Source organism: Amphiprion ocellaris, chromosome 5 (assembly GCF_022539595.1).
Source record: "Amphiprion ocellaris isolate individual 3 ecotype Okinawa chromosome 5, ASM2253959v1, whole genome shotgun sequence".
NCBI lineage: Eukaryota > Metazoa > Chordata > Actinopteri > Pomacentridae > Amphiprion > Amphiprion ocellaris.
The window spans coordinates 26,403,611-26,428,598 of NC_072770.1; the positions used below are offsets into that span (position 1 = coordinate 26,403,611).

A 24,988-nucleotide genomic window follows, 5' to 3' on the forward strand; every position below is an offset into this window, starting at 1 on the left:
GTACCCTTTACCCAGTTCCTTTTCCATCTTCAAACATAGTTCTACAGCTGCATGATCAGTTAGTGCAATACTTTTAATATCACAGCTAGTTACATTAGTTATCAGAGGACTTGCAATCAAGAATAGGTCTATTCTAGAGTGAGATTTGTGACAGTGGGAGTAAAAAGTGTATTCCTGTTTATTGGGATTAGTAAGCCTCCATATGTCTGTGAGATTCAACTCATCTTTTAACATCTGATTTGCCTCTCGGTCCTTAGACCTTGGAGTCCCTCTAAGCCTGTTCCTGTCCAGAATGGGATCTAAAACCTCATTATAATCTCCTCCTAGTATAATATGACCATCCATATCTCCCAAAATCTTGTTGACTTCGTGAAAAAAGTGCGGGTCCTCATTATTGGGTGCATAAATATTACACAATACCACTTTCACGCCCTCTATTAGTGCCTGTATACATATGATCCTTCCTGCTGTATCCTTTACTTCTTTAAGAAGAACAAAGTGTATATTCTTTCTAATCAGGATAATTACTCCATTACGTGCACTTGACAGTGAACTGTGAAAAATATGACTTACCCAGCCACCCTTGAATCTACACTCCTCACCTTCATTTAACTGAGTCTCCTGTATAAAGATTATGTCTGCCTGGTTGGTTCTTAAATATGCCAGTATCTTACGTCTCTTATTTGGATTTCCACAACCATTAATATTCCAAGTCACACATTTAAGATATTTCCCTGTCATATTATTTCCCACTGTCTCTTTACATGCCTGTCCATTACACTAAAAGAACTAAGGATCTGTAACTTAATGCCCATGAGTGCAATGTTCCCTCTCAAAATGTTGATACTCCATGTGGAAAAAGAACGTTTCCAACTCAGAACACACACAAAAAGTGAACCAAAACTCCTTCTGCATAACATTGGCAGCCTTAAGCGTGAGAAGAAAAACAGAGAGAGAAAGAGAGGGAGAGAGAGAGAGAGAAACCTAATCCGGTCCGTAGGTTAACGAGCCCATTCTCCTCCTGATGGCAAGTCAGTCCACTCCATCCCCGCTCCGATAGTCTTTGCAGCATCCCTGAGGCTCTTCCATAGAAACATCAGGTCGGCTCTAGTATCCCTCTCCGTCTGCGCACTCCTCCCGGCAACCTTCTCTGATGAACTTTGCCGCGGCCACCGCTGTGCTGAAACTTTTACCTTTCCCCTTCCATGTGAATCGTAAAGTTTCTGGATATGCCAGGGTGTACCTCACATCGAGCTCCTCAAGTTTACGCTTCACAGCAGTGAAAGCCTTCCTCCTCTCTGCTAGCTCTCTTGTCATGTCAGGAAACACAGACAGTTGGCATCCTTCCCACTCAAACCCTCGTTTCTCCTTCGCTGCAGCGACCACTTTATCCCTTCAGACTGTCACAGGAATCGAATAATGACCAGTCTCGGTGGGCGGCCGGGGTCCGCCACTTGTGCTGGTACACGGTGCGTCATTTCGATTTCAAACTCTGCGCCCTCAGAGACTCCGAGCCCTTCGACCAGAACCTTCTGAACACAGCTCGGCAAGGTGCCGTTGGTCCCGAACACTTCTTTTAAACCAATCAGTCTCACATTGTTTCTTTTGATGTGATTTTCGAGGGCTTGGATACGATCCCGCGTCACTTTCACCTCTCTGCCTCTCCCACCTTCAGCGGTGTGCAGCTGCTCTGCCGTCTCCTCCAGACGGGTGACGCGAGCCTCGGTTTCCTCAATTCTTACTTGCATTGTCACTACCGTTGTTTTCAGCTCAGTTGTGGTAGCTTTTATAGTGGAAATGTCGGTTGCCATTGTTTGTAGAGTCGAGTTAACTTTGGTTATCTCTGCAGGTAAACTTTCCCAGCGGGGAGGTATGTCCCCCACCGACTCTTCGTAGACAGGGCTAGCCCGAGTAGCCATTAAGCTAGCACTTTTGGCGTTTTTCTTTGTCGACATTCGGAGTGCGAGAAATTACTCAATTCTTCAGTATCAAATAACACCGACCTTTTACCGGTATAAATACTGTTGACATTATATTAACTATGAGCCACTTGATAAGAATAAGCAGTAAAAAGGCACTTCTCGGAGCGGACAGTTGTTAGCCAGCTGCCATCTTGTTGCCGTCCCCACGTGACTCCTCTACATGTCTTATTTAAAGATTTGCCAAAAATAAATCATTTGCTAGAACCAGATTCTGTAAAAAAGACAAAACATTCTGTCTGGTAGGAGGCAAATATAGAAACAAATTAAAAATAAAAGTCAAAGTATCGATAGATTGTGGAGCCATGTTTTAACTAGTATTGCTAACATCTGTGGGCACTTTGCAAAATATTGTACATGCTGATTTCATTTTTACAAAGTAAAGAATCAAAATCAACTTATATTTTATTCTTGTTTTAATGATATAACAGTGTAATCCTGCACAAAAGACATTTTGAGTTAACTCTACTTCTAGCCGTGGATGTGCCGTTTCCGCAGAGGTGGACAGAGGGTTTAAACAAGACTATTTGTGTTTATGAGGATGAGAGCGACAAGTGAATGTTTCAGCATCCATGTCGCATGCACAGCTGACCTTCCCCTTCCCTCCACTCCAGACGATACCCTCGAGAGGACTGGATGATTCTCCAGGTGAGGCGGATAGATGAGGGGCTGGTGGTAGCTGCTCTGAGGACCTGCTGCTCCTGACGCTCTGAAGGAAAAACAGATGTAATATTTACCTGATGTGTCATGAGTAAAGCTTTCTTCCTATCAATCCATCAAGCACAACGTTGAAGGATAGGTCTATATTTTTCAAGTTTCTCTTACAGCAACACTGAAATGCCTGTATGTACACTGAATGGTTTGTTGTTCTGTCCTAAAATGATTTCAAAGTTAGCGATTGAAGAAAATATCGACTTTTAAGGTGGATCTATAGTGTACTCTGCTGTACACTTTGCAATGAAGTATGAATTGTATGTAAGAAACCAAATCCTCAGAACCTCAAGATGTCACACCTTAACACATCCAACTTAGTGCAGTGACACTTAGATTCAGACAATTACAAGACTGAGAAGAAACATAACGACATTAAGGGGTAAGTGCGTCAGTTTTTCTGTTGAACAAAGTGGTGTTCTGATTGACCTCAATGCATTAGTGATCATAAATCCATAGGACACTGACACCCTTCTGCACTCGACCTGCAGGAATGTATCATGAAATCATATCAACACTTCAGACACAATACCGTACCTGTGACATACCTGTCAAGAATCAGCATTTGAAAATAGGGACAATTTTGCCATGTCTCACTCTGTGCTGGTCAAGGATCAGGTCAACTAGTTCCAGAGCTGTCCTAACCTTTAAGGGGGTTTAAAGTTCTGCCAAAGGGTCCTCCTACCTGAAGCGTGAACCATTTACCACACAGTCACATGACAACCCAGTGCTCCCACTACAATCATCCCTCATTTAAAACAGCTTCCTCCCATTTTGGTCTAACAATCGGTAGATCTATATTGTCAACCCATTGTTTTGCATCTTACATTAGTCCTCAGCTGTAACCCTAACCTTGACTGAGCCACCAGGTTTTCATTATCTTGCTTCAGAATTATGTCCAACTATGAGGAGTGCAATAAAATCCATATATTGTCTGTTTCCCATGGAGGTTGCTGCTGGAAATCCTTGAGTCTCATTTTACACACATGAACACATATTCACCCACAATGTGGTTTCTTTTCCTGAAGTTTACAAACACCTTTGCCTGTGGCCATTTATTAAACATAATAATTAGCTGCATTTCACTCTCATTTTTGTCAGTCATTAAATCACAGAACACAGCACCGAAAGTGGACTTCAAGCACTCAAGACACAGACAAACCAACAAATGTCCAGCTCAGCTCTGTCAGTAAGACAGACTAGAGAGGGATGCGCATTGAGCTACCAAATCATTTTAATGTTATGTTTATTTCCTGACATCAGACTTGCCAGCAGATTGGAAAGGCAAGGTTTCATATTAAAAAATGTCAAAATTACACTATTTATCACTACTAGAAACTTTTAAAACTGAAAGAATTGTCAGATTTTCAACTTTCCAATGGAACTCATCACGTGTGACATGTCAATCATTCGAAACACATAACCAAATCTAAGAATAATATCGTAATTATATTATCAAAATCACTTTATTGCACATTTCTTATTGAAAAATTTACCAAAAATAAACAACAGTTCAGGGACTCTTAGACCTTACTGCCGGTTGTGTCTACCCAGACCACACAGGAGGCAACAAATTAAAAATATAAGTAGTGAAATAGCTGTTGTATGTACAGTCTTTTTTTCCGTCTTGGTAACTTGGTTATATGGCAGAAAAAAAATTCTGTGATTATGTCTACTTCTAGTGATGGTTGTGCTGTTTCCATAGAGGTGCAGAACTTTGTTACAGTGACAAATGAGGCCAAAGTAATTAAAAATGTGACTGTCAAATGAGCAAAAAACACCCAGAAACTGCTCGGACTCGAGAAGATTAATAACCGTCAATGGTGTATTAATATAACTGTAAATAAATATAAGCCCTTCATCCAATGTGGTCCTCGCTAAAAACCCAGAAGTAAACATTTTCTACATCTCTTCATGATTACAAAGGATGGTCTTGTAAATCACAAACCACATGCAAACACAACGAATAGTTGCAACTTTACTGGTTTACAGAGGAACAAACAAGTCAGGAAAACATTCAGCCAGAGTTTGTTATCGTGGTGTACAGTATGTAAAGCACCATATACATCTCACTTCTTTGATCGCAGAATGAAGCCACACAGGTTTTCATTCCTGCCAGCTATCCGTTCAGTACAGTGGCCCTGCAGTGACTCAACATTTATTCAAATAACACCAGTCCGACTGAAGTGACACCATATGGGCATTACTCACGAAAGACAGATGGTGTGTGTGTCTGTGTGCGTGCGTGCGTGCGTGCGTGCGTGCGTGCGTGTGTGTGCGTGTGTGCGTGTGTGCGTGTGTGTGTGTGGGTGTGTAGTATGTGTGTAGGTGTGCAAGAAATGTTCCCTAAACAGACCTAAACAGTAACATGTGGAGGCTCTTTAGGAGAGACAAACAGCAGGGAAAATTTCTGGCCATCTTTTCTATCTCTGTTTTTTGTTCCCTCTGCTTCCTGTCTCTGTTCTTGGCAGCACACAACAGAGCGCAAGAACATTTTCAAAGGGCTTTCTTTTACTACAGTTGCTAATTTAAGAAGTGCAACAGGACACTAAGTTATAATCTCATTCAGCAGTGAGATGTTTGGTGGTGTGGTGAACTAATGAACGCAGACCTACCGATCTTGAACCTGGCTGTTGCTACGGGGCCCTCGGTGTTGCCTTCATACAGCGGGATGATGGTGACGATGTACTCGGTGTCCGGCTGCAGCCTGGACAAAGTGTAGAACTCACTGTCACCGGCAACCTCCACAGTCTCGACATTACGACCTTAGAGAGCAGAAAAACAGAAACATAATGAGATACTTGTGCTCATTTGTGACGATAAGAAATGAAAGATGCTGTTAGATGATATCCTTTGTGCTGACCGGTAAAAGGTCCCCAGACCAGACGGTAGGCTCGTGCACCGCTGACGCCTCTCCATCGCACTCGAACGCTGCCCTCTGACACCGTCTCCACTGACAACTGCTGCACGGCCTCGAGGCGCACTGACACAAGCAAAAACATGAAGGGAGACACATGCGGACAATATGTGCAGTCATTTGTTAATTACCACCACAAGGAGACAGGATCACAAATATGCACTCTGTCAAGTACAAATACTGGGTCAATCTCTTACCATTACATAGCATCATTTTGTGTATCTATGCAATAGCAAAAGTACAGTATAACAGCAGTATCTACACAGGACCAAAGCTACTAATAACGAACCACAGAAAGGACTCACATGTGCGGGCGTTCAGGACAGATGGGGATGCAGAGTTTCGGGGGAACAGGGGGTACAGGCTGATCACATACTCTGTGTCGGGCTGAAGTGACTCCAAGGTGACAGATGTGGAGTCTGCAGACAGTGACTGCTCCAACAGCTGAGTGGCTGGTTGACCTACTCGTCCAGCCAAATAACAGAGAGGACAAAGAAACAGGGAGGAACATGCACAAGACCAATTAGTATCTAAGAGCAAGTACAAAGTTTGGTGCAAAAGTTTGAGAGAACTAGCTGACAGCAAGGTGCAGAAGTTTGTTCACAATTTTATAAACTGTCTTCAAATGCAATTAGCTTGATAAGCCTTGAGCTTTGAGAGACCGCGCACAGTTTGTGTGCGTGCACGTCCCGTATGTAGGTGTTTGTTTGAATTATCGGTGCCAAACGTGCACACTCGGCTGGAGCTGGAAGGCACAGAAACAGGTAGAAACATCACACCTGTCATTACAGGATATACACTGTCCTCATTTAAATACTCTCTCTTACACGTGGCAGCCTAACTAGTCAAAGAGGAACTCAGCGTGAGAAACAGAGACTGGCACTCCTGCCACATGTTCGTTGGCAGAGATCTATATCTCTATCAGCCCTCAGGGGCCACTTTTCTCTCTTGAATCATGGCGTACGCATCCAGACCTCCCGACACACCCTGTCTCGAGAAGTGTAAGCACAAAATTACTGACAATCCATGACATAAGTAAAGGTTTTCTTGGTCTGCCTAATTTCACAACCAGTGATGATAAAATGTATTTGATATTTTAGGTAATGACTGGGCAATAAAAATCTTTACTGACAGCCTGTGCCTGGGGGAAGTTAGTTGTTACAGAGGTTTATGTTCATCATGCTCAACCCAGACTGCTACACATTCCTGGCATGGTTCCAACTTGCCACCAACAAGTTAAATGTCAGAGTAGCTTCTTTTCTCACTTCATCTTCATTGTAATCCTTCACTCTGCTAATAGTAGCTGATGCTGTACTTTGATTTTCTGTGAAGAGAATATTTTGCACATGTCCTGTACTAAATCAGAAAGTCAGACACACAGAAAATAGGAACAGAGATATTCATGTGCCTGACCTCGTGGGCCATACGTGAGTCTGTAGCCCTGGACAGGAGATGAAGGCTCATCCCAGCCCACAGACAGAGAGAAGAAGCCTGCCTGGACCAACCGTAGACTGGAGACACCTGGCAATGACCCTTTATGAGGGAAAAAAACAAGATATGGGAGATGCATGAGAGAGGCTGCATTAGCGTTTTTTTTTTTTTGTTTTGTTTTTTTTAAATGTCTCTCAGTTGACATTGAAGTCTATCACTTTTTACTAACTGGTTCGTTGCTTGGCAGAAGCAGACTCTCCCACGCTGTTAGGATACTGTGCGATGACAGTTACCAAATAGTCTGTTCCTGACCTCAATTCTCGTGCAGTGAAGGTCCTCTGACTCGAAGAAACAGTCTCCTGCAGAACAGGTCACAGGTTGTCTTTTTAAAGAGTCATACCTAAAACAAGTATTTGCAAAGTCTGCAACTGAAAATATAGTGAAGCTATGGGATTCTTTTATCTTTGTCATGCCTGCCAATGTACACAGAAAAGAATTTCAGTCTTTGCTTTGCCACACTTTAATCTCTACAGTGTCTACATGAGGAAGATCCACCCATTGAACATGTTTATACTCAGCCTGAATCCACATGTTTCTCTAGCAAAGCGAGGTTGATTTTGGCTCCCACAACTGCAATTAACTACTTCAATGTAGGCTTATATGCAAGTGCTGCAGTGCATTTCCATCTGTGAAAACAATATCCTGAAACGACTGGACTCACCTGACGTAGCTCTGCTGTGATTGGCTGACCGAGGCCAGAGAGTGGCACATATTGGACCACATAACCACTGACAGGTCCATCTGCTGCACTCCAGCGAAATCTCAGAGAGTCGGACGTCTGGCCTGTGAACTGGATGTTGGATGGACCAGAGAAGGCCTCTGAGAGGAGGAGAGGAGAGGAGAGGAGAGGAGAGGAGAGGAGAGGAGAGGAGAGGAGAGGAGAGGAGAGGAGAGGAGAGGAGAGGAGAGGAGAGGAGAGGAGAGGAGAGGAGAGGAGAGGAGAGGAGAGGTGAAGGTGAAGGTGAAGGTGAAGGTGAAGGTGAAGGTGAAGGTGGAAGCAGAATGAGACATGGAAAAAGTTAAATGCACCTTTACAGTCTAAAATATCAGCTGCACACAGTTGTGACTGTGTAATCTTTATTATACTGATATTAAATCGAAACATACCATCACTGGCATAGACTCCTCCTGCTTTTGAACACACTCGAGGGCTCACAAGAGGAAGAAGTGTGTTCAGCAGTTTGAAGTCTCCAACAAAGGAGGTGAAATCATTGCTGGGCTGGGAGGAGATCTGAGATAATTCATTCCTGTCTGCACTCTTAATGCCTAACAAACACCAAAAAAATGGCAGACAAATAGAAATCACACCTGTTCATAAGCATCTAAAATATTTCCAAACTACTCTGAATAAAAGAGGAGAGACTGTAGACACGATGCCTACCGACTGCAAATACATGCACTCCCTGACTCCGTAGCTTCTGTGCTGGTTCCTGCACACTGTCCTGTGACTTCCCATCAGTGATCAGGATGGTGATCTGCAAGTTAACAAAGAACCACAAGAAGAATTAGCAACATGCAAGGTTAATTACGCTGTAGTATTATTATTAAATATGTCTAAATTGCTGCTCCTTAGACCTTTGGGACATCCCGACTGGATGCAGGGTTGAAGAAGTTATCGGCGACAAACTTGAGTCCAGCACCAGTTCTTGTGTTTCCTCCTTTATAGTTTAGATTCTGTACAGCGTTGACTAATTCAGTGCCATTCAGGTAGGTAGTGAAGGTGAACTCAACCCTGGAGACAAAGGAAAGTGCATTAATAGACTGTAATTCTGCTCCTGCAGCAAAGTAAAGAGGGAAATATTGTTTTGTCATTTACCTTGAGGTGTCGCTGTACTGTATGGCCCCAAACCGAATCCCTGAATTGCTGACGGAGCCGGCAAATGGCTTTACAATTCCAGCCATGAAGCCCTTCACCTGCACGAAGTTTGCTCGGCCGATACTGGAGGATCCATCCACCAGAAAGACAATATCTGCTGCCTGTACATTATTACATCTGCCTGCACAGTGAGCACACAAAGAATAGAGATACTTTACGCACAATAAGAAAACCACAAAATATTTGGTCTATTGCGGCGGTGTGATAGTAGAGGGACAGTGACAGAACATATATTTTACCCTGAGCTGTAGCCTGTTTGATGGAGGAAAACAGGACAGTCACAGTGAAAACCCAGCTCCACATCTTCACAACCTGGACACACAAAGGGCACATAAAACTGTAAACTCTTTTAACAAAGAAATCACAAAATTAAGACGTTCTACTGGTTATTTCCCTGTTATTAGTTCTATCAGTCTATTAATCAGTAGTCAAATATGATTCCAATTATCTAGACACAATATCATATATAATATGGTAAGATATAAGAATTACATATACATACGATCTTGCAGAATCTGTCGTCTTTGTTTAAACAACTCCTGCTTTTCCTCCTGTTGTGTCTCCACTTCATATTAGTCTCTGTGCTCTAAAGATCTCTTGTTAGATAAAATGTTTCCATCCCTCAGCTACTTACTAGTCATCCCCAGTTTCTGCTGGTGGCCTGATGTTGGCATCTTCCTGTTCAGCTGCATCCAATTAGTCATATGTTCCTCAGCATATTTTGAACTTACTTCAGCCCTGTTATTTGTCAGACTCTCTCCGTTTCCTTACAGTTCTAGTCATTGTTCTTGCCTGTACCTGTTCTGGCCCACCTTGCATCTTTGATATCCTGCCTGCCAGCCTCATCACTTTCAACATGTTTGGTTACTCTGACTGAAGTCTCTTTTATTAGATCAGTCTGATGCAGGTCTAAGTTCTGCCTGCATGTCACACTTTCAGAGCTTTTAATTGAAAACCAAACCTGAAGTCTGTATTGCAAGTTAAATTGGAGCAAGAAACATGAAGTTATTAGAGCGTAGCTGATCTGAATGCCATCTAAATGCATTTCTAGATAACTGTGCTCTCTCTACTGGCCAATTAAATGGTCCACACATGTATTTCTACAGCACTGGTTCTTCTGCTTACTATCTACTGCACCGTACGACCCACCACTAAGGCTTTTACCTGTTTGATATATTGCTGTTTAAAATGGCTTCAAATAGTCACCTCCATAAAGGTTAATTCATTAATATCATTCCTATTATGAATGACCATTAAATCATAAAGTTTGTCATCTATAACTGGGGCCTGACAGATACATCAGTATCAGCATATATGTTGTCCAATTTATAATAGAGACATAAAATGTTTGAGGTGATTTAGAAATGGTGTTATCCCATAGTTATTCCCATTCTGACTCCATTGTTAACAGCTGTCTACAGCACATGTAGCAGAGTATTTATCGCCATCGGCTCCGAAAATCCAGCATCACTTGGGCTCTATCTATGACAGCGTCATACGTTCACAAATAACACAGAAAAACAAATACAATTCTTTCTAGTCCCAGTTTGCCCTTCCCAATATAACATGGTTTTCAGGTAATCAATTAGAAATCTATCCTGTGTTTCTCCCTGGTGATTTCTGAGGCCTTAGTAGTTCCATGGATGATGATATTAGAGCTGATGCCAGATAAAATACCATCACAGTTATCATAATTATTATTAAACTGTGCTAACAATCCACAAATAACTATCAGAATAATTAATTAATAAACTACAATATGACAATATAAAATCAATTTCTGGCAGTTATAGTCATCCTAGTTTTCTTTTATTAGATGACTCTCCCATCATTTATACTCAGTAATTGTGATTTCAGGAGTTAAACCACAGATTGAAGTTTTTCTTTTTGACATTACTGCGGTATGTGGGGAAACTAAAAAAAGGAGCTTAAAACTGGTGAGCAAATGACTGAGGTAAATAAAAATGGCAACAAGGCTCACAAGATCTCACTGCAAGCTGATCTGACAAAACGGACAAACTTTAAACAACATCTCCTGTATGATAGAGATAAACTATGTATTTTGCTAGTCCTGAACCCTGCATTAAAAACAGACTTTTGTGTGTCATTTACACTATACAGAGTTCCTTCATATGTTCTATGCATGTTACGCAAAGACATAAAAATATATTAAGAGAAACACAAACCAAGAATCCAGTGCTCTATCAGGCTGTATCATTCATCACATCTACCAGTCCTATTCGCAGTTAAGGACAGACAAACAAAGGTGCTTTGGTCAGAAAGACCTTTTCACTTCACGACATGTCCCCATTTCACCCTCAAACTTCACAACTCTTAGTGTGTGAACATGAAGTATTTTGAAGTTCTGATTTCTCTGTATCTGTCTTTGGTTATTGTATGTCTGGAATGCAGATGCCAGATGAACAATACGTACCATTTTGAAATCGTGCAACGGACCTTTGTTGTTCTTGGAGATAACGTTTTTCTGTCTGAACACTGTCAGCCCTATGCCACACTGTCACCATCTTCTGCTCACAACTTATATCCACAACTACCAGTGTCAGATCATTGCAATGAGCTTTCATCAGGTGAAGGAAAAAAAAATCCATTAGGGAAATCCAAACAAGATTCACCTTTTAATAACAGCTATGCACGGACGCAGATGCTACAGTAAATAGCCAACAGCTGCTTAGCCAAAGATCAAAACCTCTAACCTACTCTGTAGGGCTACAGTAGCTTAAATAAACATATGCCATGAACAAAACCATAAGAAACCATTTAGGTGAACGAAATCAAATGTACTTGGGGGATCAGCAGGGCAGCAACAGACAGAAGTGATTTTCAGAGCCTGTATAGGAATGTTAAGGAATCCACATCATATGGAATTTGGTAGATTTCATTGTTGAGCGTTTTGTTGGAACACTGACAGAAACCAGACGTTAGGGAGCTGCGTCAGAACAAGACCACATGACAGACAGCTGTTGTTGATACACGCTGACAGACCTGATAACTGTCACAGCACACAGTAAACTACATTAAAGAGCCCATATTCTTCACATTTACGGGTTTATTTATTTATTTGCAGCATTATTTCTGAGGTATATGTTTAGCTGCTTTCATGTTCCAAAAACACATTGTTTTTCACATTCTGTACATAGCCACAGAACCTTTTCCCACCGTCTGTCCAAAATGCTCAATTTTAGCTCCTGTCTTTTTCAGGTCACCCTCTAGAAAAGCCAAGTCTGCTCTGATTGTTCAGCTTGCCTGATGAAAGTGAGGCAACACTGGCTATCTACTGTATCCTCCATATCTATAAGAACAAGCAGAAACATATAGCTCTAATGCAAGCAGATCCAGTGACAAAATGATGGCAGACAGAGGAAGCTGCTCATTCATTAAAGGTCTGTCAAACAGGCTGCTATGTGTTACATGGTGATGTCAATAAGTAACAGATGAAAAGCATGACCTACAGTACATATGAGAAAAATTTAATTTGGCATGGAATAGGACTGCACAATGTCTAGCATTATATTTAGTTTTTCTCCAAATATATATTGAAAAACATCTCAGTGAAAATAGCATGAGTATAACTTACCAACTACAAGATACCATCAGTGGCCAAAGTGCCGCAGCCTGGTCCACCTCCTCAAAGCGGCAGCCTTCATCATGTTCACTGAACTGTGACATTGCGGTCCTAAGCAGTCATTGCTCCTCTCATCCAGTATTATAGTATTTAACAGGAAGAGGCTCCACCTGGTGAAACAACCAGGTACTACTGCTAATCTAAAATACAGTTTCTGACAAGAAAACACAGAACACCCGACCCTCCAGACATGACATTTCAGACAGTGCCCTACTAGAGGTTTGCAAGAAAGTTCATGACCACCTATATCACATTAAGAAACAGCTTGAACACAGTGCTTTTTTCCCTAAATGCATCACAGAGTTTTTCAGTTTTGAAGGAAATACAGTGGGTTGATTTTAATAACAATAAAATACTTGAAGTGTGTATAATCAAGGAACGTGGTATCAGCAGATACTAAATATTAGATGATTTGGGTCAGATTGGGGCATAAAAACTTGACATCCGTACCGAGTAGCAACTTTTCAGTTGGAAAGTCTCTTTCATAAAACGCACAATAAGGCTTATGTCGGGCTCTAAAGTCTGGTTGGACCACAAGCCAGTTGTAACTACATGATATTTCACTTGGAGTAGCTCTGTTTCAACTTGTGCTTTGCATTCTTGATACAGCTCTGGGATGGCAACTTGAGAAAAATAGGTGCTTGATGGTGTCAAATACAGCTTGTATAGTCTTGACAGCCTCCTTAGTAGCTCTATTAATTAGTGTAATGCCTTTTGCAAAGTGAAACAATTAATTAGTTTAATCCCTATTAGTGAAACGTCTCTGCCATTTAGAACTTTTCTTAAATGATGTAACACTGGCAAAAGCAACACAGAGCTTTGTGATGCTGATTTAAATGGTGAAACAAATTAGTCGTGTTGCCTCATGTAGTGGCAACGATTGCCAGGCACTCCAAAGGTCTTTTCTGTAACTGAAATATTTCCATACAACTGATGTTGTGTTTCTTTTTGCAACCAGTTCTTCCTCGTCAGTGTTTCCCTCCTGTTCCTCACTCTTTGTACTTTGCACACAGTCTTCATGTCAAATACTGTGCCTTTTAAATAAAGTTAAGGAAAAACTGAAAATGAGAACCTTGCTGCTTTTCATTTTATACCAAGCAGCAAAAAAATGGTTCAAGGTAATATCCCTCAGTTCACATTACACTTACTGCATTGTGACTATTGCATATGATCCTATTGCAATGCCAATGTGGAAACAATGAACCATGAGGCTCGAGCGTGCACTTTGAGTTTGCATTTTCCATGCATAGAAAGCAGTTGATTAACACATGGAAGCAAAAGAAAAATCTGAAAAAGCTTAGTCTGGGCTCTTTAAAGGTCTTCCACTTTGTTGTAGTACCAGCTTTAAAGACATTATTGCATCTATAATAACTATTACAGCCTCAACAATCATTATCCATCCTCATCATGCACTGAATCTGTTGCCTTTTGAAGGAATATAAGCTTTCTAATTACTTGTGCTTTAGATAACAAGGTCAATATAACTTTTATGTCTGTTCATTAAGATTAAAAATAATACCAGCAACTGAAAGCTTAGCATAAAGACTAGAAACTAAGACAAACATCTATTGTAGCCTGGAACAATCTGAAGGTAACAAAGTTCACCTATAAGCACCTCCAAAGCTCACTAGTTAGACATGCTATATCTTGTTGGTTTAATCAAGCACAGAGGTGTAAAAACATCATTCTAGACACTGTTACTATAATGCATTTGCTTTACAGACACAAGGACTATTTTTTTCCAAATTAATGCTTGTCTGTTCTCATATATTTAATACAGTACATACTGTGCATCAAAATTGTAAAGAAAAACAATGATAAATTGAACTCAAACTTAATTTATAACTGTAACTAGATGCCAGAATTTATTGGTCTTGTCCTCTTTCAAACTTTCAGACGCCGCCTGAAGCCAGAAGCTCATAATTACCCATAAATGGTTGTACCCTCAGAAAGATGTCGATCCCACAAACCCAACAGTTTCAGCTTTTTTGTTGCACACACGCAGTACGGATATAAAGCTTAATACGTTCCAAATGTAAGCCCCCTTTCCCTTTTCAAGACTCAAAGGATATATTTTAAGATTCCTAAACATATAAAAAGAAATGATGTACAATTAACGCCTGTCAAACCGCACCAGCTTGCTTAACTTTCATGTTATTTTCCTCTTTCCTGTATGAAATCTAATGAAACTATCTTTATTTCTGGTTACGTAAGCCAGGTGTTGCGACCACAGTATATATCTCCAGCCATTTCTGAAGTAGTTGGCTAGGTTAACAGAATATAATTATAAGACATTAATGATCGGCGGGGCAATAAAAGACCAGCTGATGACTAAAAGCGGCAGCAAACTTTGAAAGCACCGGAAGCAAGTAACGAACTTCTACTCCTTTCTTCGTTTTCCTGTAACTTCCACAATGCACCCACAAACCCAATGCTATTTTCAGGCACTTATCTAATCTGTGTGCACATACAGTCCTGATGGTATATATTCTCTAGTAATTATTACCAGACCAGGTGCCAAATGTGGGAGTGTCCTTGGTAAACTCCCTTTTTTTCTTACAGAATGAGGAAGTAAACATATTCATCAAGCCTATATTAAGTTAATTTATAGTCTCGCTTCCACACCTGGAATTTTATAAGTATGGGTAACTGGCTTACGGACATGGCCACGCCTTCTACAGGCCACCTGGGAAATTAAACCAATGAAGTGGGTTAAAAGGTCAAAGTCACAACAGCAAAGTGCTTGTCAAAGTCCTCTTAACAAGCATTCAAGTGGGGACTTAATGGGACAAAAACAATGTGCATGCAAGGGCATTGACAGAGGAAGAAAAAAGACTTTAAAAGGGATGAAAAGAGTTTAAGACTCATCCCTAAACCTCTTGTGGGAGCTGTACAGAGGCTTGACTGTGCTTTCTAAAAGCTCAGCTCAGGCAGGATCACAGAGTTGTGGTTTGGTAGAGATGCCATTCTCCCAGGGGGGCGGCAGGCCACAGGCCACTGCAATGTGACAGAGTACAGGATTGTGTAAGAGCCGGGCTCCATCGCTATAACACTGGTCCGGGGGACAGAGAGTGACAGGAGTGGACAAGAGGATGGAGGGGTCAAAGGAGGGTGAGATGTCACAGCAAATTACCTAAGCCTGCTGCAAAAATGCTCACACACCAGGATTTTGTGTTCTTGGTACCCAAAAGCTGCTGCTTTCAAGAACAGAAAAACCTGTTCAGAGACCATACGGGAGTCTAAAACATGAGAGATTGATCCAGTCACATTTGACCTCTCAGGACAAGTACATCTCTCACTTCTGAAAATAATGGGTTCCTTAAGCCAACTAAACGAAAGTACTAAAAAAAACAGCATGACCCCTTGTTGGAACAAGTTTCAAGATGAGCTCTGATTTGATCTTCCTTTTTAAGTATTTCACAAGCTTTATATTACTATTTACAGAAGCCAGATGGATTAAATCAGGGAAATGACTGCATTCATCATCAAGGGTTATTCTCCTTGTTCATTGAGGTGAATGGACACAGACAAGTCAGATTCTCCTGGCTTATAGCAGGTTTAGTCCAACACAAACACAGAAAAAGAGCGACCTAAACACATGTACTAACTGCTTAAAGTATCCCTCTTATGAGTATCTGAAAGTAATGTTCTCTTCTTAAACCTCAAGTGTGGGCAACACAAAATGTTCCCCAGTAAACACATCAAACACGCACAGTAACCAGCAGCAGCACCAATCCTCAACAGACACAGAGTTCAGATCCATCCACCAACACTGTGGCACGCCACAAACTTCACCAAGCAGGGCTGCAAGAGTGCAGTAAATCTGGGAATGTGGGAGGGTGAAGGTGAGGCAGAACGGAAAAGTCTAATCATTTGTCCAAAATGATTTTGAGACAGTTTTTTTTTTATCCTGATATTTCAGGGGATTTTTCCAGTGTTGTGTGAGCCAAACCACAGCAAAGACATGAATGCCCTCAGATGTTGAACAGACAATTTGAAACTAATCAAGACACAAAGGCAGAGGAGGAAGTGGAGGAGTGAGATTCTCTTTCTCTGTGCAGCATCATGGTGCAATGCTCTCTCACTAAAGTTCAGCTGAGGTCAGTCATGTCCTGAAGACTAATGCAGGGAGGTTTTGCAAGTTCTTTTTTCCCTTTGACATTCTTTCATTCAAAAATGCAATGGTTTGTTTGTAGTCTAATCACCCTGAGTGATCTGCTGCCAGATGTTGATTATTTGAACCACTCAGCAGCAGATTCTTTATTCCAGTTTCATTTCAGAAAAGGTAAAAATGAGATGATGATTTTATTTTATTATTTTTGCCTGGCCTTGTTCAAGGTCAAGGTTTATTGCTGCAGGGAAAGTAATAATCCAAGGAGCGGTACACTAGTTATTGGTCAGAGTTATTGGATGAATATTCAAAGCTGATCGGGGCCCTGCAGATGGACACAACATTAAGACGTGCGGATTGTGCAGCCTGCAATGCATCTTGCAAACTGCACATCACTGTACACTGATAAAGAGGCTCAACACTCCCATCAGCCCGCCCGAGCCTCATCTTACCTGCGGATCTCTGCTCCGTGCTCCGGGCCACAACCTGCCGCTCCACACCTCTCCACCTGTGGCATATCCAGCCCAGACTCTCCGTGCAGTCAGCGGCCGCTCAGTCGTCGGAGTCCAGCGTCACAACTTGAAAAAGCACAAACCAAACGCCACGGTCATCCGCTGCGGCTCAAACACCCACCTCCAGTCGCTGCATCCCTGCAGGGGTCTGAGAAGAGTGGGAACGCTGTTTCTGGTTCCCCAGGCTGCCTCGGTTGGCGTTGGTGGAACACAAGCAGCAGCAGAACAGTCCAGACTTGTTCGGATGCCTGAAGGGGAGTTCTGAGCTCTCCCTTTCTGCTCGGCTTTTTTTCCCCCCAGCTTCACTCTGATTGCCTCTTGTCCCTCCCTGCTGCTGACTGCATGAAACCTATGATGTAACCATGTGAAGCTGAAACATCACGCTAACGTCTCTGTTGCATTCTCCAGGTGAGACGGGACACCTGGGGTCACGTGATTTTACGCTGCGTGACTTTAGCTACGGCCGGATCACATGGTTTATGGTGGCCTACCGGACATTGGCAAAAAATAAATAAATAAATAAATAAATAAATAAAAGTAAGGCGCACCAATCATCAGAAAAAGTTTCACACATTACAGCTACTTGTATTATTTAGGTCAGTTTGTTGTTGTGTTATTTGATTGTTTTTTTCAAAATTGTGCAACCACATCTTGAATTAATCCAACACGAATCAGCCTCAGAAACTGAACATTTCTTTACACCTGTTTGTCCAGTGCTACACCAATGATGCCTACTTGGTAGAAGGTCAATAACAGAATAACATGAACATCTACTGACCCATATTTTACTGTAGGGACGAGAGATTTTACTTATTACGTGAATCAGTTTATTTTTCTATTTATAAATTGTTGTTTTCCGTGAAAATACTTCCTTCATGCCCTAAAATGACTTAGATGTAGTGTGCCTGCACCTCATTATTGTTCTGCTACAGAGTAATAAAAGCTGTTTGTATTTCTTAAAACCAGTCATCTTGGGTGGAGTTCAGTGAAGGATGCAGAAAAGGTGTCCACTGAAAATCCATCCATCCATCCATTATCTATACACCACTTAATCCTCACTAGGGTCGCGGGGGGGGGGGGCTGGAGTCTATCCCAGCTGACTCGGTTGAAGGCAGGGGACACCCTAGACAGGTTGCCAGTCTGTCGCAGGGCTACATATATAGACAAACAATCACTCTCACATTCACACCTACGGGCAATTTAGAATGATCAATTAACCTCAGCATATTTTTGGACTGTGGGAGGAAGCCGGAGTACCCGGAGAAAACCCACGCATGCACAGGGAGAACATGCAAACTCCATGCAGAAAGATCCCGGGAAAGCCGGGACGCGAACCAGGGATCTTCTCGCTGCAAGGCGAAAGTGCTAACCACTACACCACTGTGCAGCCCTCCACTCAAAATAGTGGGCTTTTTTTTTGGTGGAACATTTGCATGCAGTTGTATTGCACAACCCAAATCCTTGGCAAAACTTTAAACTATTTAGCCATATAGATGCTGGTTGGAGGTGGAGAAAGTGATTTTAAAAACAGCAGCATGTAGATAGTGGAAGCGGAGGAGAAAGCTGTGTGAAATGTGTCGCCAGTATCAGTATTATTTTTGCAGTCTTCATCCAGTGAGTCAGACTGCTATGAAAATGGCGTGAATGTAGCTCTACACATTTGCTTCTTCTATAATGTGCAGATCTAGTTCTCAACTCTCTATCCTGGCCCTGCCATCCCACCTGCTGCACTCTGCTCAAACACTGTGAAACTATTCAGTGCTACACAATGCCAAGTTATATTGGAGTAGCTTAGCCACATGTGCTCAATCCTGAAATTGATTAGGAAGAAGAAGAAGAAGGATACAGACAGTCCACTCTGCAAGCTGACAGGACTGGTTCTTTTGGTTTGTAATATATGAAACCACCGAAGTCTGAATCAGTGTTTTTTAGAATTGTCACCAGAACACTGTGGTTTCAAGGCAGAAATGCTCAGTCATGTGTTGACTGCTTATTTCACTCATAATGTGTCTTCTAGCACATGAAAACACTATACAGAGAGGAAACAAGGCAAAGGAAAATGATTTTCACTGGAGGCGATCTTTAAACCAAAGACAACAGACTTCAGTGGAAAAACAGAATATTTCTCTAACCTCTATGCAAGGTCTTTATTTTATTTTGCATCACCTGTTTTAATCAAATAAAATAGCCTGACTTTATCTCATATCAGATAAATAATAATAAACTAGTAGCCTCAGGTTGTAACGTGTGAGTCACTGAGATACCTTCTGTAGAACGTTATTAAATGCTGCCTGATAATCAGACTGCAGAGCCATTTTGTTTCACTGAGCAAAAGAACAGATGTGAGCAGTAATCCAGAGAGCTGGAACCAATTAACACCAGAAACCAAATAATGGTAACACATATACACATAAGCATGCACAGGCTCCTATAAATATTGTCTGTCATTTAGCTTTGTGAGATCTCATGTGGCCAGCTTGGATCGGCACATTGAACTTGATTACTTACACAAAATAACATCTCAGTGCATTCTGTTCAATGCATGACATACCAAAATAAACTAGCCACTGAAAATAATCAGCTGAATGGAATCTGGGCAGCAGGAATTGTATTATTGACAACAGTCCTTCTTCTACTGAAACATGTAGAAATGCATTATGTGAAGAAACATGTTCTGTCAATATCACACACTTCACATTTGTACTGATGACGTCAGGTGTTGGAAAAAAACTACTGTCGCAAGATCAGGATGCTGCTTTAGTAGTGCAGACATGATTACATGTTGGAAGCAAAGAGTTTGAGGCAGGATCATAGCAGTGTCATTGCTCAAATGTGAACAAGAGATTAGGCCCAAGGCTTAACCAAATAGCAGGAAAAAAGCACATTTTCCCATGCTACCAGAAATAGAACATCACAGTTTCACCAAGATCCCTGGCTATCCTCTGTCCCATTAGCATTTGAGGTATTAAAAGCATGCTAATGTGAAAAGATTATTATACGATTGGTTCTTACCACTCCGAGCAAGTGATATACACAAAAAAATATTTCTTGGTATGTCAAATAAATTCCCCAAATTTTTCATGAAACGTAAATTCAAATCTAAGTTAAAGCTATTTTAAACACAGAACAATTAACGGAGATAAAAAAATTTTTTTAGCTGTGGTTCAGTAGCTGGACCACACCTCAATTGTATGCCTATATATATTGTTCTGCCCTTCCCACTTGTTCGTTCTCCCTTCTCGTGCCCCACCCACCCTCCCTATACTTCTGCCTCCTTTTCCCGTCTTCTCCTTTTCCTAGCGGGTCCACCGGCCCGAGAGCTGCAGCTGATCTCCTACTACCTTTCCCCCAACACCGCATCAGCTCAACTCAGTCATCACCAACATAATGATCCTTTGCATCCAGTAAACAATCAAGCTTCAAATCAATGATGTGGTCCTTGCTAGTGAACCTACCGATTTAATCAAAGGATCAGTTTTCTCAAAGGGTAAACATATTCTTCAGAGTATATATTGTTGTTCATAAAAATTTGTAGTCTACTTCACTCAGTCAACACTTTGAGTCTATTATCTTCTTGCCAAAAACTGCCACCCCCACCTACCTCAACCTCTATAATTCACATCAACACAAATTAAACGCAACCATTCTTTACACAGCAGCTTCCCACTGTCACCTCTTATTAGTGGGTTATTTACTGTTGCCATAGAAACACACGCACATCCAAACTCCATGGTGCTAAATTAGCAGTTATCTTCTGATTTCATGCATTTTATTTCGATAAACCACACTGCAACTTATCAACATGTGCTTGGATATCCAGAGTAAAGTTTGACACTCTCTATATATCATATATCAGTGTCTTAGGCTACATTATGTCTGTGTTGTGAGGCTGTGTTCGCTGTAAGTTGTAAATCTGTCTGCATCAGTATCGCGTAGACAAATTTCAGTGCATTTATTGGACTCTGGATTACATTTTGATACAAGCTGCCTCCTGAGCTCTTTCAGACCCCTCTAGCGCTGAGAGCAGAACACTGTGACATTATTACCACTTATTCATGTTGACTCTTGTTAGCGAAGGAATGGAAATAACACGCATATTCTCACCATTCAGTGGTATTTGTACGTGTTCTCAACATTTTTACGTCTTGGAAACACACTTGTTGTTCAGACTGGCGCTGTAATTATTCGCGTTCATTCTCTCAGTGAGTCAGTTTCCTTTGTACGTTTAGAGAGACAGACAAAGACGGAGGCTGGTGTAAACAGGCAGGCAGGAAGAAAGACAGAGGTCTAAAGAAATCTGTGCAAGGCAGATGTGTTGTGCAGCTCTGGATCTTTTGAAGCAGCCAACAAGACTGAAACCATAACCATGCTGCACTAATAAAAACACATTCCAGCAGTAGAATGTATATTCTCCTGACACTGCTTTTTTTTTTAGCCCCTGCTGGTTAAAGGACAATTGAGACAAGATGACTTGTGGTTTAAATTGCTACAGTTTGTACTTTGCACATAATTTCCCCCCTTAAAAATCATCTCCTTCAAATAGTCTCATGTGCATCCGTCTGTCTTAATCCCAACCAAGTTACAACGGTGAAAAACGTTTCACTGGAGGGCACAAGGTGAAATCCAAGAGCTGCTGAATTTCTCTGGCTAGAGCAGAACAGAGCAAGACAGTTACACTCCAACCTTTGTGATGAATTTCCTCTGCAGCCAGTGTCAATCATCTCCTAGATATGATTTTACTGCTACTACAAGAGTATGTGAACACGAAACCTAAAAACCAACTTGCATCCTCAGCAAATCCACTTGAAAAAAATGGCAGAAAGATGATGTGAATCCTGTTTGTAGAGGATTGTATGTCTACATGGTATGATTTCACTGATGTGCAGCCAAGTGAAGATGTCAGTGAGAGGATATCATAACACTTCCAGCGTACTCTTCTGTGATCAGAGAGCAATTTCTGTCAATCTGTCACTCCTCATGGGAGCACGGAATCTGGAGAAGTAGGCAGTAGGACCCATACGGTAAAAATGTGATAATGTTGGCAGGAATATTTGAAATGAACTCCTACTAGCAGGCTGCTATCGACTCGAGTGAACATGTTTTATGAGGGAATGGGTTGGAGTTGGGTATTTTTTTTAAAAGTTCATCATCATTTCATATGTGTTTCGGTTACTTGTGGTACAACTATTATCTATACAGTGTCTTTATGAAGCTCCAAATGATGTTTTTTCTTCCTCTGAATATAACCTTTGATAATCTCAATAAAAAATCTCTATTTTTGAAATGCTAACTTTTACCTCTTAATACTGGATGGGAAGATGACTTTAAAACATTTTGCCCACTGTGTTTAAGCTTCTGTTATTTGAAAGATGAAGAGAGGTATGCAAAGAGACCGAACGATGACATGTGAGGTCTGTCTTCTGGCCTTTATTCCGTGATTGACACTGATCTCCCCTTTCTCTTTTCTCCTCTGCTGGTTGCTGCACATGCTAAGCTGATTTAACTGGATTTGAAGGAGTGTGACAGCATGGAGAACAAGAGAGATTACAGAGGAGTGTAATGTTTCTTCCTGTAAAGGGTCATTTTCCCTTTTACCTTTTTAAACATGCTATTGTGCGAGTGGATGTGGTGTTTTTGTCTGTGGCTGTGTATACATGTCTGAGTGCTGCCTGGTGACAAAAGACAAATCCGCTTATATTTGTGTTGTCTGAGACGGAGCCAAACTTCAGGGTTTGTGTTTGCTTAGAATTACCCTGAAGTACAATTTTGCCCTGAATCTGGCCATGGCACAGGGACATGAAGGGGGAATGGCTTACCTCATCACAAGGCAGGAATTCATGGGCTGTCTCACCTCCTTCTGGAGAGGAAGGAGGCGGATGAACAGCCAGCCTCTCTTGTTTTGATCCTCAATCGCCTGCAGCTTTCTCCTCAAATACCACCTGTCCAGGTGACAAATAGCACAGTGACCTCCTCTCATACCTCCAGTACAGAGGAAGGTTGTTAGTGAAGAGTGGAGAAGAACTGGTAAAGGAACGCTATAAATGAATTATGCTCAATAAAATTAAAACTGCTTATTAGGAAAATATTACAGAATCAGAATAAATAATTTAACAAGAGAATCCTTGAGATCTGCATCAGGATGCAGATTGTGTGTGAGTGACCAAAGTCTGGTGGGCAGTGGTGGTCAACAAATGTCAAGGTTTATCTCTGTGAAAAATTGAAATGTGTGCCATAAAACCATTTCTCTTTTCTATTTTCATACTTGAAATATCAGCACGATGGTGGTAAATGAGGCAAAGATATGATGTTCCCCAAATCAACAGGTTTCTCAGGAAGAGCTAATTCAGAAACACAAAAATTACAATAATTTGTCACACACTACTCATGGAAAAATGGTATATAGGTATTCAGAATTCATTACTCTGGATGAATGTCTACACTGGAGCTAATTTGAAAGGACGATAGATTTCATGCTTTAGGTCACTCCAGGACCTTATGAAGTTTATGGTTCCAATCATAAAAAAGTGACCACTACTTAACCCCAAAAACAGCAGCTATAAAGCTGCAAGTTGTTGTTTTTACACTTTGGCTTTTGCACCAGTTAAAAAAATTAAGCACAACGTGTTACTTTATGAGCTTTGCATGTTCTGATAGGAAGAACCTTTTACCTTTGCTGAGAGCCAGTCTAGCTGCTCCTCCTTGTTTCTAGTCAACAGACTGCTGGTGTTTATTCATCCTCATAACATACAGAAATCCAGAGTGGCTCCAATCTGGGCATGAAAGTCAAGAAGCATATATCATAGAGTGTAGAAGAAACTATGCCGTGCCAACATATCTCATATATCTGTGTGTGAAATAAAACCAGCTGAGGGGCAACACTTGGGGGCTGTTCTGTGCTGAAGCTGTGGTCAGTGCATGATGTTACGTATTCTGCACAAATGCTGAACAGATACATAATGGAAAATATCATGTACAGTGAAGCTGAATGACAACTTCTGGTTGATATATAAACTATTTCACATTCACTTACTCTGTGAGCAGGGAGCATATCTGAGTATAAAGTTTATAAGGCAAAAGTAGCATTTTAGGACAACAGGTTGAAGCTGCAGGAAAAGAAAGAAACTCCTAAGTAGGGCTGAATCGCTCCCTGTCTGTGGACCCAACAAATGAGGATTGCCAAAGTTTGGTGCTTCAATCGTTACTGTGATATTCACGGATTACTCTCTTTTGCAAGAATATTCTATCTAGGAACACATCATACAGAACAGGTCTGAGGTCAAATGCTCTGTTTTAAATGCATAAGAAAGGCTAAAGGGGATGCTTTGGAGGAGTGAATGCAATAAATCATTTTATAGTCCCTCCGTGGTGATTTATTTAACCCATAAAAACTCATCCCTGTGAATCGACGTTACATATTTAGAATTTTTCACATGAAAATAACCTCTTCACGCCTTGGAATGGCTTAAATGTAACTCCACACTATTGCTTCCTCTATGTGCAGATATATGAAGTCTTCTCCTCTCCATCCTGTCAACCTTTCGCCAGAACCACAGCTCACCTTTGATTTTGTACAGACACTGTGAAACTATTCCAAGCTGCATCACAGCAAATTCTAATGCTGGAGTAATTTCGCCATTCATGTTTGAGCTATAATCAATCATGACGAAGAACAAATATACAAAAAAATCCAGCCTGCACGTTGCGACCATGCTTCCCCAAAATGACGTCACTATTGATCTAAATTGCAT

At 41.3% G+C, this 24,988-nt stretch overlaps 1 protein-coding gene across 6 annotated transcripts in view; it reads right to left on the reverse strand.

Moving 5' to 3' along the window:
- col7a1 (collagen, type VII, alpha 1) overlaps positions 1-17,587 on the reverse strand; it is a 75,820-nt gene extending 58,233 nt beyond the window's left edge. For 3 of the 6 annotated variants that reach the window (XM_055010612.1, XM_055010610.1, XM_055010611.1), the window contains exons 1-13: positions 9,477-9,560; positions 9,214-9,286; positions 8,915-9,095; positions 8,674-8,830; positions 8,480-8,573; positions 8,206-8,364; positions 7,760-7,917; positions 7,268-7,397; positions 7,021-7,140; positions 5,913-6,068; positions 5,554-5,673; positions 5,306-5,455; positions 2,572-2,688 (exon numbers count right to left, since the gene is read on the reverse strand). In XM_055010612.1, coding sequence (XP_054866587.1) covers positions 2,572-2,688; positions 5,306-5,455; positions 5,554-5,673; positions 5,913-6,068; positions 7,021-7,140; positions 7,268-7,397; positions 7,760-7,917; positions 8,206-8,364; positions 8,480-8,573; positions 8,674-8,830; positions 8,915-9,095; positions 9,214-9,286; positions 9,477-9,545 — 1,684 coding nt within the window. In that variant the 5' untranslated portion in view covers positions 9,546-9,560. Of the gene's footprint in view, positions 1-2,571; positions 2,689-5,305; positions 5,456-5,553; positions 5,674-5,912; positions 6,069-7,020; positions 7,141-7,267; positions 7,398-7,759; positions 7,918-8,205; positions 8,365-8,479; positions 8,574-8,673; positions 8,831-8,914; positions 9,096-9,213; positions 9,287-9,476; positions 9,561-12,569; positions 12,728-17,180 lie in introns of those variants that run through there. The other 3 variants (XM_055010614.1, XM_055010615.1, XM_055010613.1) reach the window with 3 other exon arrangements.
- Between the last annotated feature and the right edge of the window lie 7,401 nt (positions 17,588-24,988).